Genomic DNA, 16038 nt, shown 5'->3' with positions numbered 1-16038 from the left:
CATATCAGTATTTCTTTCATGTGGCCTGATTAACACCCTAGTCTGTCTCTTTCCTTCCTCTAACCTACTGGAATGTGTACCTCATAAGTATCTATCTTGGCCGTTTATGGACTCAGTGAACCCTAAATTGGAAGTGATCCTTATCTAGTACAGATGTTCTGTAAACAGGTTTTAAAGCTTTTTGAAAGGAGTAGCCTGGTCATTGTCTAAATGGTAGTCCAGTGAAGTATAAAGTGCTGTGCACTATGCTGTTGAGACCAAACAATAGTCAAACATTTGCTGATATCTTTCATCTGAAAAGTTAAGCTTAGAAGACATGTTTGGGTGTGACTATTTGCACTGAAAGGATTTAACCTAGTATCTTTCCTTTACTAAATAGGTGGCCCGTGATTTCTGCAAGTGTTACTGGGAACTCCATCATAAAATGAATGATAAGAACAGATCAGTTTTTCCAGTTGGAAATAATAATTATATCTGTGATAAGCATTTGTTATTCTTTAAGTATGGGCTTCCCTGGTGGCTCAGTGGTACAGAGTCCGCCTGCAGTGTACGAGGTGCAAGTTTGATCCCTGTATCAGGAAGATGCCCTGGATGAGGGCATGGAAACCCACTCCTGTATTCTTGCCTAGAGAATTCCATGGACAGAGGAGCCTAGCAGGCTACAGTCCATTGGGTTGTAAAGAGTTGGACACAAATGAAGCAACTTAGCATGCATGCAAACTAAGTATGACCAATAGCGTGTCATCAAAGACACATTGGTCCCTAGATGAATCATTAAAAATACTGAAATTATGTGCTGGGTCCTAAAAAGGGGCAAAACCATATGACACAAGTTACTCTAAAATATATGCTTGTCACCTAGCTATATAGCTATTGTATATTTGATGCCAATATACTTTCTATAATGAACATCAGTCAAAAATTTGGTTACCTTTTGTCAGCTTAGAATTTAGAAGAGCACCTTGGGGTTGACTGAAGATGACCTACTATCTTTACAGAAGTTGTTCGAAAAAATCTGAACTAATGCTTTGTTTTTCTACGCCTCATAAGAAACTGAGGCATTTGGTATTATCCACCTTAGGCTAGGTTTAGAATTGGCATAAGAACTGATGTTGGAGATGGTTGTGATGATGTTTCCTCAAGAGAAAGGCATTTGTTAGCAAGCAGCTAACAGCGGCCAAAAAAAAAAAAAAGTCCTTCATGATTATTTAGATCTCTTAAGTTCCTTGAATTTTTATTAGTATATTATATGGTTGCCAAATCATAAAGTATACTGTGTAATTGTTATCAGTGTGACATCTTTTTTTTTTTCCTCTAGCCTTCCCTGGTGGTTGTGGGAAACCCCGGGGTCTCCTTGGGTCTGTGGCCGCATTCTGGCCCTTCCGGTTCATGTCCTGCTTGCTTGGCAGGCCCGGTTGGGCCCCTTGGAACACGTCCACAGCACGAGGGGAGGGGAGGGGCACTGACGCCTCCCCTCCCAGCGCCCCTGTGTGGGGAGGCCCGAACAGGGCCTTATTCTGTGCTCACATCTTATCTGTGTGCTGGTTTTACTTATTTCATATCTGCATTTCTTTGTGTGTATATTTTCACTAGCATTCTTTCCTGATAATACACCACACCAGTGTCCCACTAGGATTGTTTTAATTTGTCTTCATAATTAATAGTAATGCTATGTACATTTTCATATAGTCTTTTACATTTGTTTTCACTTTATATTATTCCCTTGGACCAAATTTACCTAAATGCAGTTACCAGGTCCAAAAGTACAGCTGGAACCATAACCCATCTTATTGTTAGACTGCTTTTCAGAAAGATCAGATTTGTGGGATTGCCACCACTGTAGAGTTGAAATGTAATTCCCCACATCTGGGCAACACTGGATTTTTATCATTTTATTCCTGTTTTCTTCTCTGAAAGGTATATTGTGATACATTTGCGTTATTCTAATTTGCATTTTATTTCATGGCATTGTTACTTTTAGTGCTTTCGTTTTTAAAAAATATTTAAATGGTTCTCTCTCTAAGGACTGTAGTTACCAGCTCATACATTCTTAATGTATTTTGGCCAGCAGACTTGGAAGAGCTATGGTAAGCACCTTTCCTCCCATTCTGGCGCGCTCACCTTTTGACATTTAATTCATTAGACAAAAGAGCATTTGAAAAAATGACTGACTTTGAGACTACGAATGCAGTGATATTAGGACATAGTAGCCGTCAGATAGCGTGCACGCATTCTCTCCTTCCATTCTCACCTCCCTCTTCCTCTCTGTTTTCTGCCTTTTTTGAGGGAGGATATTAGACTTCTTGCTAAAGTCATATGAAAATACACTTGTTATCCAAAGCCTATCTCTGAGAAGGATACTGGTCCCATTGGTAATAGAGATTGCTTTGGGAGAGGTGAACCAGGCCAACAGCTGGGAGAGGAGAGGGAAACTTTTCACTGTAGCTTTCATACCTTTTGATTTCCAAACTGGATTGCTATTACTTTAAAAAAGTTTTATTTTTTGGTATTACTTTTTAATAAAAACAAAGGCTTATGTAATATCAGTGCTTGCCATTATTGTAGATCTTTCAAAGCTAACTTTAAACTTATGCTGCTGCGTGCGATGAACTTCAGTATGTAAGGGCAGAAATGAGATGAAGGCAGTGCAATTTAGGTATATGTGATATTTGGGCAGAACTGCCTGCCATTCTATTTACTAAACGTCACTTAACATTTCTGGACTATAGGTACAGCATAAAGGAAATTTACTTTCATAGAAATAGTTCCCTTGGGCATTAGTATAAGGCTGAGACCTTCCACTGACCTAAATTCCTGGATAAAGCTGGGGTATGAGAATGACTAGTGAGTGATCATCTTCATGTGTTGCTGTCTCCTGGAAGCCGTTTCTAGCCAAGCACTGCTTGAGGCCAGCTGGCAGATGCAGGTTCCAATTTTCTGTTTGTGATTCCCTGACTTTGGTGTTCTCCATGGGGCTTATCCTTTCTCCATCAATTGAGTTTCGACAAGTGCAGCGGCACAAATATGGCTGGAAACCATGAGCTCCTCTCTGGCCACACTGGTGGTTCATGTCTCTTAAAGGGACCAAGAGGATGCCTGGAGGCTTCAAAGCCCCCCTGAGGAGTTAGATCTCTACACGTCTTTGTTTGAGGATAGACTTTGGAAATGAACTTTCGGGGAATCCTTCAACCTAATTGGAATTGGCTGCTGTCCCTGAGGCCTTGTACTGATTAGACTAGTGCTGTCTGATAAGGCAACCACTAGCTACATGTGGCTATTTAAACTGAAATAAAATGGAAAGACTGGGTTCCTCAGTCACGCTAGTGACAATAGCCACGTGGGGCTGGTGCCTCCTGTACCAAACTGAGCAGATACAGACCATTTCCATCATCGTAGAATGTCCTATGGGCCAGAGCTAAATTGTTCAGGCGTGGCGGCAGTGTATGCAGGTGTGTGACCTGAGGGGATAGCCTTCCCGGTGCCGTCAAGGCCTCCCTAATCCGAACGGTCCTTTGAGGATTGTCTGAATTCCAGTTCCTCCAGCAAATGTATCCTGACCACTCCAGCCCACAGCGATGACTCCCTTCTTTGAACACCTAGGGTGCCTGAAAGATGTGATGACACGTTGTTTTACTGGTATCACACGTTTGCTTTGAAGTTAGTTCTCATCTTCCCGGCAAGGCTGCAGGGCCCTCAAGAGCAGAGCTTCAACCCCACACTGCCTGCTAGATGGATCTCTATGTGACACAGAGCTGCTCTTTTCATCCCAAAATGCTTGTCAGAAGCATTTATCAAAACCCTCCTTTTCTCCAACTGCCTGTTTATGCTTTCTTTGCTCTTATTTTCAATATAAGAATCAGTGTGTAGGACACAATGTCAGCTTTAACAACCGTTTATTTTTTGAGGAAGGTCAACATGCTTACTGTTATTGGGTATTACAGTCTCAGTTTCTGTTTTGGTGAGGGGGTGAGGGTGAGGAAGGTTTCGGAACACTGGTGTTAGATTCTTGAAAACACTTGGGAGGAAGTTGATGATATCTTCCTCATCATTTCAGACCCATCTAGAGGAAGTATGGGGCTTTTCAAAGTCTGTGAACAACCAAAAGAGAAATGTGATCAGTTACCAGGCTTTCCAATTGCTGTCAGGCCCCGGGGAGTGATCATTTAGGATTCAGAAATAAGTAGTTATATCATAGCTTTTGTTTTTAAAAGTGCTTTCACAAAGAGTATTTTGCTCCTTCTGACAGCCTTGGGAAGAAAGCAGGAGAAACCCAGTGAAGTCAGATGCCTTGGCTAAGGTCACATGGGTAGCCTGATGAGCTAATTCCACACAAGAAGGTAACTTTCAACTCTCAACAGTACCGGTGTCCATTTCAAAATGTCCAGGCAAAAGCAGCTGCGCACTACAAAAGGCTAGCATTTCTCTCAGTCTGGGAACATTTTCAGTTGTCTGACCTCAAGTGATCTGTTTGTTGTGTGAGCTATACAGGACTTGTGTGGCCAATAAAAGTCTCCATTTGGACTCATTGTTCTATACCACTTGTCTTGTGCAAAGGGCTCTTAAAGCGTCTAATAGTTTATGTTAACAAAATGACTGTTGTATCTGTAAGGACAGAAATGAGCATTTACCTTTGTTGCTGATGAACTGTGACAAGATGTCATAAAAAGACACAGGGCAGTAAAGAACATACCTTCTTATTTCTAGTAAAAGACAGGGTTCTCCTAGACCTCTTGCAAATCCTCAGCTTTTCTCATTAGCAATATAACCTTAGGAACCTCAAGGATCTATGATTAAAACTAAGGTAGCAGATAGCAAATTTAACCGCAAATAAAGTGGGGGGTGGGAATAGTTTAGCTCTTCAGATCAATAATGCAGTACTGGAATGTGCTGATAGCTCAAACAAAATAAGAACAACCAAGAAATTAATAAGGAAAAAGCCAAAATTTGCAAAGGCAAAGGTAAAGGCTTGAATGGAGAGATCTCTTCTGAAAAAGTAAGACAAAGACAGTTACAGAATTCAAGCATACACTGCAAGGCCACATTCTGAAAATCTTGAGGGGAAAAATAAAGCTTTGTTTTTGCAATTTGCGGGTCTTGTTAAAAATGTAGATGCCTGGCCACCATTTCCAGGTCTCCTTCAAGACACCCTGCTGCTGCTTTGATCTGCTTTGTGGGCAGCACCATGGACTTCACTTGGTTGGTACTGGTCACTCTCAAGAGAGAAATGTACCTGGGTGTTTATGGCCATGACACATGCCAAGGGCTAGGGAATGACACGTCGTACCATGAACTGATTTTGATTCCCCCAAAATCCTATTCGTGAAAAATAAGCTGTAATGAGCCTGTGTTGGTCCAGAAGTCCCCTCTTTTGGGGTGGGTTTTCCTAAGCAGGTATCATTGTAATTTCAAATTCAATGTAAATTCTCCTCTGTGGGGAGCTTTACTACTTTGAGCACCTTAGCACAGGGTGAGCCATTTCTGCATTTCTTCCTCCAAAAGCCCTTATCAGAGCAAAAATAGGTTATCTGAACTGCTTCTCAGTGAACTCCTCTAATGTGTGGAATGTAGGGGTTGGGAGGAGGCGTCCCCATCAAACTGAAGTCACAGAAGAATGGGATTTTACTCTTTGACTGGACATGCTACTTGGAAACCTAGATGGGATCTTTTCTACTTATCACTAAACTCTGCAGGAAGTTCCTGGTCACCGCTTAGTTCTGAGATGTGACCCCTGTTTGGCAGGAAAAAGAATATGGGAGAGAGCCTCAAGACCTGTGATGTTAGAGCCCTGGCTCAGCCACCTGCTGGCTGTGCCACCTCAGGCAGGTCATTTGCCTCCATTTTCTCCTCTCTGAGAGAGAGCTTCAAGACTTGCAAGGAAGCATGGTATGATAAGCTTTAGTGACTGTTACCTTGTCGATATAATGGAAATGATGCTTCACAGGGTGGATGTGAGAAAAGCACTTAGCAGAATGCCTGGTACATGGCCGGTCCCTAATAAATGTTACTCCCATGACCAGGAACTGCCTGCAGGTTTAAGTCAGAGAACTGCATAATAACCTGCAAATTGCAATCTACATACATACTAAGGGAGAAGGAAATGGCCACCCACTCCAGTATCCTTGCCTGGAGAATCCCATGGACAAAGGAGCCTGGAGGGCTACAGTCCATGGAGTCGCAAAGAGTCAGACACAACTGAGCGACTCACATACACACACACACACACACACACACACATACATACTAAGTCATATTATCTCATCCTCATATTGGTGGTGGGTGGGTGTGCTGCAAGGCAAGACCCATTCAATGTGATGGGCAAGGGGGGGTGAATGATCAAAACTCCTCTATGTTCAAAATGACATAATTGAGAGCTTCATTCTAAAATGATAAATTTGTTGTACCTGAAGTGCCATCGTTTGAGGAATATTGGCTGGTCCGGTCACTTCTGCATTGATAGAGGGTGAGAAACTGCCAAGACAAAGGTGAAATACTAGCTTAAGCCTCTGCCCTTTGATGGACAGCGAACACTAGAAACCCTGAAGGGAGCACAACCATGGTGGCATCATACATAGTAATCTCAGGGCCCCTCAGTCTCAAAGAATTATCTTCTGGGACTTTGGTTATTCCTAGGCATGACTTCTCATAATTCTTGCTAATTAGGACACCCAGGATTGGCGCCAGACTCAGACAAGGGCTGCCCCTGGCGGATAATTTCAAGGGCTCACGTGTCCCAGGTCACAGAACAATGTCAGCCATGCTGCCCTTCCCCTCCGGGAACTTGGAACAAATAAAACATTTTCGATCCTTCTCTGAGCAAAGCTAATGATAGTGGAGGTCTTAAGGGAAGGAGGAGGCAAGGGGAGGTCCATTTTACTACCCCAATCTTCTTTGAAATAATTCTTAACCATTGTGAGGTCTGGAGCAAGAAAGTGGTAGTGTGAGGTTGCAGCAGCCTGGAGGGGGCAGGGCGGAGATGGTGGCTCAGGTGCTGGCTTTGCTCTGTGGACCTTCCTCACCCCCTGGAATGCAGAAGCAGCAGGGTCCCAGAAGGGCCTGCAGTAGGCTGGGGGAGGTGGCTGGGCTAGGTGTGCCATGGTGAGGGCGGTTAAAAAGGATGGGGCAAATCAATGAAGGCAAGATGAGAGAAGCATGAGAGATGAGAGAACTCTCCACACCAACACCTACCATTGGTATGGAGAGCAGAGTATTATGGTGAAATTTTGGATTTGAGGCAGTTTATGGATTAAGATATGGAGGATAGGATATATAAAGGGATAAACTGGGACAGAACAATCTAAGGGACTGGTTCTCAACGTTGGCTGCACAACACAACCATCTGGAGAAATATTACAAATAGGCATGCTTGGACCCCGCCCCAAATGAACAGGAATCCTTGAGGCTGGGGCAAGCATTGTTCTCTTTTCTAAGTTGCCTAGGTGACTCTAGCATGAAGTCAGGTTGAGAATTCCCTATCTAAAGGAAGGAGGGGAAGGGGCAGATGCTACTAAATGGCCAGACACAAGTCCGCTAACTCAGTGGTTCTCAACACTGCCTGTTCGTCAGCATCACCCAGGGCCCAGGCTGCAACCCAGACCAACTGAATCCGAATCTCTGGGGATGGAACGCTGGGCGTCCGTTGTTAAAGTTGATTCCAGGCTGCAGCCAGGGTTGAGAACCTCTGCTCTGTGTAACAGTTCCCACACAGGGCTGTCCATCAGCTTCATGGGGGTAGGAGTTGAGGCCCTCCTGACGTGGTTGAAATTTGACTCTGATGGTGCTAAGGCAGTTATTCTGACAAGACAAGCCCTTGCTGTCATGAAGCTTATACTCAAGTGAATCCTGTGCCAGAGGATGAGGGCAGGAATATTTGACAGCTTTGTTTACTTCTGAATCTCTAGCCCTTGGCACATAGTAGGCACTTGATAAATGTTGAATAAATGACTAAATGGTGACCTAAGTGGTGTGAAGAAAATAACGCAGGATAAGGGGGATGGTTTGTGTTTATGAGTGTGTACACGCATGCTGGGGGATGGTTAAAGTGAACCAAGAGTAAAGCAAAAGTAATACAAAACAGAGAGGAGGATCTAGGAGGAGCTGTAGTTTCAGTCTCCTCAGAGACTTCCTAAGAGGGCTTTAGGTGGAGGGAATTTCTTGGGATCACACTAAGGAGTGGGCCAGATTTTTGGAAAGCTGCCTAGGAAGGGTACCCTGCAAAGCAGATGGAGCCAGCGTTCACTTCCCTCAGCCAGCGCCCCTTCCTCTTCGAAGCATCTGTTCCCTCGCTGCCCCCACCGGGCCCTCCAGTTCCAGGGCCTCACTCCTTGCGTGCCATTGTTCTCAGGTGCTAAGGGGCTTACCCTATGCGCTTACTCGGGGACAATAACTTCAACCAGAGGTTGGTCCCAACTGGGAGTGCTTCCTGAGGCAACCTCAAGGCATGCCACACCCTTACTTTAAGGCACTCCCTCATTTTTGTCAGGGTTCCACTGGCTCACAATGAGGGGACCCAGTGAAAAATATTTACCTCAAGACTGCTCAAATTCTCCAGACATGGACATTCAAGACTTTCTGTGATCAAAACACAATATTGGAAAATAGTTATTTCTGAGACATATACACATTTTAGCACAAAAATAACCTCAATAATTTCATCAGAGAATCGCAGAAACTAGGCAAGCAGAAGAAACCAAAAGAGGTGAGATCCTCAAATTCAGGGCACAGGTTGTGGGGAAGATGCCTCTAACATGCCAAACTCATCCCATCTAGGGTCCGTTGCACTTACTGAACTCTGTGTGTGGGACCCTCTGCTTCCAGATCTTCTTGTGGTCACTTCCGTCTCATTATTAAGATCTGATGTTTCTAGACTTCTTGGACCAAACTAATCTAGCCAGTCATTCTATATCACTTGGGCTCTTCTTTATTTTTTTTTTTTCATATTCATTCATGAATTTCACAAATACGTACTGAGTATCTACTCTGTGCTTCTTTTGTAGACATGTGGGGATACAGTGAACAGAGAAAAATCCCTGCCCTCATGGAACTAACATTCTAGGGAAGGGAGAGAGTCAATAAACAATTTTTTAAAAAAAGCTTTCAGATGGTACAAATGCTAGGGATAAAATTAAAGCAGGGAGTGCTGGGGTGGCATTGGGGTTTCAGTTTTAAAGAAAAGTGTTCAGGGAATTTTTGACTTCGAATATAATATTTCAGCAAAGATCTGAAGAAGATAAATGTTCATGTGGCGGGAGTGGAGGGATTAAGAGGGATCATAAAGAGAGGTGGTCAAGACAGGTCACCAGGAGGGGAGAATGGAATCCAGACCATGTGTGGCCTTGTAAGCCATTGTAAAGACCCCGGCCTTTATCCTGGGTGAAATGGGAAGTACTTATTCCTATCTAGAATTATTGTGTTTATGTGCTGTACTCAGTCACTCAGTCCTGGCCAACTCTTCACCACCCCAGAGGAAGCCCTATTGTGTTGATATCCCCTTCCCAATTAGAAGGAGGTGAAGACTTTGTCTCTCATTCGCAGCTCTATCTCCACAACTTAGAACAGTGTCCAGCCCGAAGAAAGTGCCCAGTGACTCTGTTGAATGTGAATGAATGCATGAACTGGACAGGTGCAATATTAAATATTACCACAGGATACCTATATCTAAGCGTGACTCACTGCAGTGAAGTTGAAGAAAACAATGACATTGAGTTCAGATTTAGGAGACGTGGGATCTATATTCTGACTGACAGTATGACCTTGGACAAGTCACTTCCCTACCCTGAACCTCAGTCTCTTCAGCTGTAAAATAAGGTTATACCAGCTACTTTCTGGCTCTGACAGCCTATGATTCCATAATACAGGAAACACGCCAGTGACGTATCATCCTCTGACGATGACCTATTTATGGGATTCTGGCAACTTACCTCCATTCTATGATTCATCTTTTAATAAATGTTATTCCCACTCTCAAATGGAGAGGATATATTTCTTGAGTAACTTCTTGAGTGGGTGCAGGCTTGAAACAACCAAGGCCAACTCCAGCTCTGTAGTTGGAGTTTTCAGGCCATCTTTACCGTAAACATGATACCCCTACCTCAGTGCTGTCCCACTGTTAGAGCCACATTGATCCTTTGAGCTTTAAAAGAATAGAGGACCAAACCCAACTCATAAATAAGGAGTCAGTTTTAACAGAGACAGAATTAAAGTGGGGTGCACCCTAGCCAGGATTTAATGCAAGCAAATAAACGTAGGTTTCATTTTTAGCTTTAAAAGCTTTTAAATATATTTTACTGGGGCTGACCTAGTTATACAAAGCAAGCATACCTACTTAAAGAGATGATTAAACCCTAGTAGCATGGGCTGTAGTCTACATATAGATGTGATAAACCTTTATTTCCTGGATATTTCCCACAGGATCATGGTAACTGTAAACTTATAGTCACACTACATACTTTTCGCCACAATTATTAATGGAATCTTACTAGTGTTTCAGAAAAAGCAAACTAGTTCATCACACTAGCTGGTTAACTGACTCAGTATTCTTCCAATTTAGATCAGCCTACTGGAAAACTCAGTATTCATCAATGTGATGAACAAACTCTCTTTTTAAATACAATCTAATTTAAAGTAAGAAAAGAAATCAATCCAACCTTCTGTAACCGTGGCACTTGGATCTGTGGAACTCTCATCATCAAAACTAAAGAAAAGATACAAGACATTTCATTTTCCTTGTATTTTATATGAAGGAATGAATAATTATTAATGAATAATAATGACTGTTAAAGAACCATCTGTGCAAGTCTTTATTTATATAGATGCAAACCTGGCGTGGAATGTCTGTGAGTTCTCAAAATAAAAATGACAGCTACATTGACTTTGGTTTTATATGTTCCCACTTGTGTTATGCAATGATACCAATAGTTGAGATTTGCCTGCAATACTAATTATGTATGTTAAGACAAGCGTGAGTGGAGATAAAGCCAGTGGTGGGCCAGGAGTGGATGTCCTAAAATGGCATCGGGTCAAAAAGAAACCTTGATTTCATGGTGCCAGGTGGAAAAGGATATAGTTGGGACAGGGTGGATTTTCTTCCTTATGCCCTATTTCTCCCATGATACAAAGTGCTACTGTTCCGAACTTATGGTTACCAGCGGGGAGGGTGGGGTGAAGGGGTGGTTAGGGAGTTTGGGATGGACATGCACACACTGCTGTATTTAAAACGGATAACCAACAAGGAAGTACTGTATAGCACAGGGAACTCTGCCCAATGTTATGTGGCAGCCTGGATGGGAAGGGAGTTTGGGGGAGAATGGATACATGTATATGTATGGCTGAATCCCTTTGCTGTCTACCTGAAACTCTTACAACATTGTTCATTGGTGATACCCCAATATAAAATAAAAAGTTTTAAAAACCAAAAACAGAGTGCTACTGTTCCCAGTTTGTGAATATTCTTATGGACACAAGAGCAATTTTAGACATGTTTTGGCTATTCTAGAAAAACTATTAAGACTTCAGTGTACTTTGTTCCTCCCTGTCCCTATAGATACCACATGGTCCAGCCTTTCTCTTATAGTCTTTTCCGAACGGATGGTCTTATCTAAATCTTATCCATCATTTAAAGCCCAATTCCAACTCTAATGCCTTTGAGAATTCTTCCCTGAGTGCTCTAATTTACATTGCCCCTCTGTGTCCTTGGGATTCTTCTGACAGGGCCACCCTGCTGAGCATTTAGGTACATACATGAACTAAGTGGGAACTCCTTTAGGTGAGCCGTTAGTGTGGGGACTGTTGACTCAGAGCCTGTCTCCCAGATTCAAGAACCTAACACATTAAAGACTCAAAGTAACTATACTATAGACCACTATACTAGAAAGCAGATCCCAGGAGAAGAAAGTAGAGACCAGATAAATAGGAATAGGAGAAAAGATGTGAAGGGAGGGCCCAGGAAGTAAACACAGAGGGGAGTTAGGGGAAGGAGTGAGGGGAGATTGAAGGGCTAAACTGGCTTCCTCACAGGTGTACCTGAGAGGCCCATTCTTCCCATCAACGTAATCTTCATTTCAGATTTCTATTTCCTTAGCCAACTAGTATTACTTTGACTGTACCTAGAAAATGAAGCCAGATCTTCTTCATCATTTAAAGATACACTCATCATTCTATGGATGAAGTCATGTGTTGGTTCGGTGCTAGGTCTCATTTCTGTTTCCTGGAAAAATACAAGTAAGACACAAAAGAGTGTGTATAATAAATAAAATATACCACAACATTTCCTTAGTTATCTATATAGCCAGCATTTCTGACCAGGCACACTTTGTTTGCTCATGAGATTTCACATGGCTTTCCAGTAAATAAACAGATCCCAATACACAGAGTTTGTGCAAGGCTATTGACCTGATGATGAGCTCCTGAACTGGCCAGAGTCATATCCCTGTGTTTTGTTTTCTCTGGTTCATTGCTGCTTCTGAGTTAATTGGAAAGAAGTGAAAGTGAAAGTTGCTCAGTCATGTATGACTCTTTGCAACTCCGTAGACTGTAGTCGATGGAATTCTCCAGGCCAGAATACTGGAGTGGGTAGCCTTTCCCTTCTCCAGAGGATCTTCCCAACCCAGGGATTGAACCCAGGTTTCCTTCAAATGGATAATCCATGGGATTGTTTTACTAGGAAATTCTAAATCATGTGTAATCCCCATACATATGAGTAAGGTACGATTTTTGGGATAGGGCTAACCCAAGAGGTCAGTGAGGCCCAGATCACCACTAGAAGGGTACAGAACCAGGGATAAGAGCTAGAGTTTATGGGCTGTTAACAGGGGGAATATTCAACATATTCAACTAGCAAGCTGGATAAGTAATTTTTAAGAAGATAGTTGGTTAAATAACTTTCCCCAATGTCACATAGCTACTAAGTGACAAAGCCAGAATTCAAACCCAGATAGGCTGAATTTGCATGAATGTTTTTACTCCCCTTCAAGTCCATCTTCTGGTCCTGCCCACTGGAATGGAGTTGGTACACACAAAACTTCCAATGAATATTTACAGGTCAGTGTACCAAACCCCCCCACAACCTATCATTTTAAATAATTAGCTTGTGTTTCTCCTAACCAGTTTCTATTTTCTGTTTTTCTTGTCCTTCTAAATAGCCTAGGACTCTTTCCATGATCTGTTGTTCTTCAGTTGAGGCTCCTGGCTGCCGGGAGCCAGCGTGAGGAACTCTGCCCGTGGCAAAGGTCATGAGGAAGGAGGCTTGGCATAGGCAAAGGCGGGATCGAGCCTCAGGAGTCCCCCTGGAAATTCTCGAGCATCTACCCCCATAACCAGAGTCTGCCTACTTTACTGCTTTGTGCTCTCACCTACACCTCTGACTTTACGGGGGGCTGTCCCCCACCACCACCTCTCTCTGAAAAAGAGTTAACTTACAGCTCCAGCTAATAAAGTTCCTGGGCGTGACAAGAGTGTTTCAACCTACAGACTCCTTTGGAAGTCCTCTAGCCTGCCTGAACAGATTCTTCCGGCCACGTGTGATTGTCCATAGCCTCCCAACCGTGAGAGGCGTGAGATGTTCTAAACTGTCTAAATACAGATTCCTTGGAGCAGTTAAAAGATTGATTAGAAATTGTATTGGTGAAGGGTTTTTCACTTGTTGGGCCAATGTTTGCTGCTAAGTTTCCATATCCCTTACCTTCTGTGTCCCTGGGAGTGTATTGATTAATATAATTGGTGTATAGGAATGTAAGTAGTAGCTTTAATGTTTGTAACCTTGGACCCTTGAGTTAATTCTTTTCTTGTTATAGCCCACCACACCTTTGCCCTATAGGAATGCAACTTTATCTAATGCTTTTGGAGGGTGGTGCCTGACTTTAGAATAATCACCTTTAGAGAAAAATGAGTTTTCTGAAGAAAGGATCTTAAAATGTTAACAGGCCTCCTGGCCAGAAGATGATGTACATCACCTACACTTTTGCATATGATAAGTTTGCAGGAAGAAAGCCTGGCTTACTGCATGACTCTACCCCTTCCCCCATTATCCTCTATGCACAACTTAAGGTATAAAAACTACTTTGGAAAATAAAGTGTGGGCCTTGTTCACCGAAGCTTGGTCTCCCCATGTCGTTCTTTCTCTCACCTTCTGGCTGAATTCCCATCTGTAGCGTGGAGGCTCGTCAAGCCTACTAATTTTGCCTGGGCTTCTAAGATCTGACCAGGGAGGCCTTAGTGTCTCCTCTCCTTCGGGAGAATGGGAGGACGCCTGCGGCCTACGTAGGTGACGCAAATTCCTTGTCTTGGAATTTTATTAGCTTTCCATGTAAACCAACTTATTCAGCCTCTTTTCTTCGCTGAATTTTCTCACTGATTCTTTCTCACTATCCTTATTTAACCACTCTTTATATCTTTAATTCTATTGTATCCTGATCACCGAAGCCATCTCCCCTTCCAATTCCCTGGACCCACCAGGGCTGGACCCCGGCACCTGGCTTCATCTGTTAATCATTTCCCTTTTGTTGTAAATATCATCAGAGCTGGGAGAGACTACTTGGGATCCAGGTGATGCCCTTATCTTCCTACCCAATGTGTATTACTTGGACTAAGTTTGTGAAACTCTCTACCCTTTCTAGAGACACCTGGTCACTGATAGTTACATTTCTCACTTACGCTCAGTTGTGTCTTTTTCTCCCAAGGCGAGTTTGTGACAGTCAAGCATTTTGAGGTAGTTACATCAATGTTAGAATCAGTTATTAGTGTCTGTTCAGATTCCGTCTGTTTTGCTGGTGACACTTCAGTCATTATAGTTACTCTGGATTTGGGCTGACATTTTCCTACTGACAAAAATTTTTTCAGACTGCATTTGCTAACTGGTGGCTTAGGGTGAGCCACTGTGCTGGTAGTGAGCTTCATGTCTTCTTTTACTTGATCTTCAAGTGGGCTTTCTAGAAATTCTTCTTCTTCTTTTACAACCTCTTGTAAAACAACTTCATCTTCATCAGAATCTAAGCTTTCTTCTTTATTTTCTAAATTTTCTTGAATTATTGACCGAATGATTAACCAAATGATAAGATCTTTTTTGCTTTGAACATCTTTTAAAAGCTCCACTTTGGTGATGTCGGGCTTTATTAAGCTCTGAAATGAATTTCTACTAGAAGTCTGGAATTAAAGAGACAGTGAATGTTAAAAAACAATCAACTCAGTCATTTTTGCTGTGGTTCTACTGTATTGAATAGTAAGGCAACTTTCACATGGTTTCTATTTCAATTTAGTAAAATTACTTATCTTTAAGTGCCTTTTACTTATATATTAGTCATATGTTTAAAAGAAAAAATAAATGAAAATCACAAGCAATATTTCCTCTTTTCGATAATTCTTTTTTGCATTCAAGATTAACAGTCCAGTTCAAAGAAGAGACCCTAAGGTTCCTCCTTTTGCTTCAAAGTTTACATTTTACTCATCAAGAAATGCAAAATGCATACTTTAAGTACACTGTTTTCATCATTTGCTTTGCAAGTCTTTTAACAGATTTAGACACGATAACATGTTTTTCTGAACTTCTTACTAGGGAACTAATACACCAATCTAAATAAAGAAATTTTCATGGAAAAGACAAAGTGTTGGCTGACCGGGATTTTTAAAACTGATGAATAATGGCAAAATTGTGAAGGACTTTGAATGTTCACTCCTCACCCCTCCAACACCCTAATCCTTGGAACATATTTTCCAAAGGAAGCTTCAAAGAGTAAATTTTCATTCTCCTCACCTCCCTAGTCAAATGTTACTTTCCATTTTGCAATGTTAAAGCCAGATTAAGGAAGAGACCATTACAGTTAAACAAATAACTTTTCCCATTTCTGTAGCCTTTTGATGATGCCACAGAACTTTTAAGTTAATTTGAGTTATCAATCCTAGATCCCTCTGTAACACTGCAAACCAGATTTTCAGATAAATGCTGCCTTAAAGGAATATCCTTTGTGCAAAACAAAATCTGAGTTAACAACTGGTTTGAGGGGCTCATAGTGAAGCACTCTTTGATTTTCACCCTCTTCCGCTTCTTTG

At 42.2% G+C, this 16038-nt stretch overlaps 1 protein-coding gene across 2 annotated transcripts in view; it reads right to left on the bottom strand.

The window, feature by feature from the left end:
* Nucleotides 1-3879: 3879 nt before the first annotated feature.
* LOC129638911 (fibrous sheath-interacting protein 2-like) overlaps nt 3880-16038 on the bottom strand; it is a 72822-nt gene continuing 60663 nt past the window's right edge. The window contains exons 16-21 of one of the 2 annotated variants that reach the window (XM_055563648.1): nt 14647-15135; nt 12102-12202; nt 10644-10690; nt 8525-8568; nt 6402-6468; nt 3880-4088 (exon numbers count right to left, since the gene is read on the bottom strand). In XM_055563648.1, coding sequence (XP_055419623.1) covers nt 4051-4088; nt 6402-6468; nt 8525-8568; nt 10644-10690; nt 12102-12202; nt 14647-15135 — 786 coding nt within the window. In that variant the 3' untranslated portion in view covers nt 3880-4050. The remainder of the gene's footprint in view (nt 4089-6401; nt 6469-8524; nt 8569-10643; nt 10691-12101; nt 12203-14646; nt 15136-16038) is intronic. The other variant, XM_055563650.1, reaches the window with a different exon arrangement.

The sequence above is a fragment of the Bubalus kerabau genome, chromosome X, assembly GCF_029407905.1.
Source record: "Bubalus kerabau isolate K-KA32 ecotype Philippines breed swamp buffalo chromosome X, PCC_UOA_SB_1v2, whole genome shotgun sequence".
NCBI lineage: Eukaryota > Metazoa > Chordata > Mammalia > Artiodactyla > Bovidae > Bubalus > Bubalus kerabau.
Note: the sequence above shows the minus strand (reverse complement) of the source record. Positions and strands in the feature narration are given on the sequence as shown.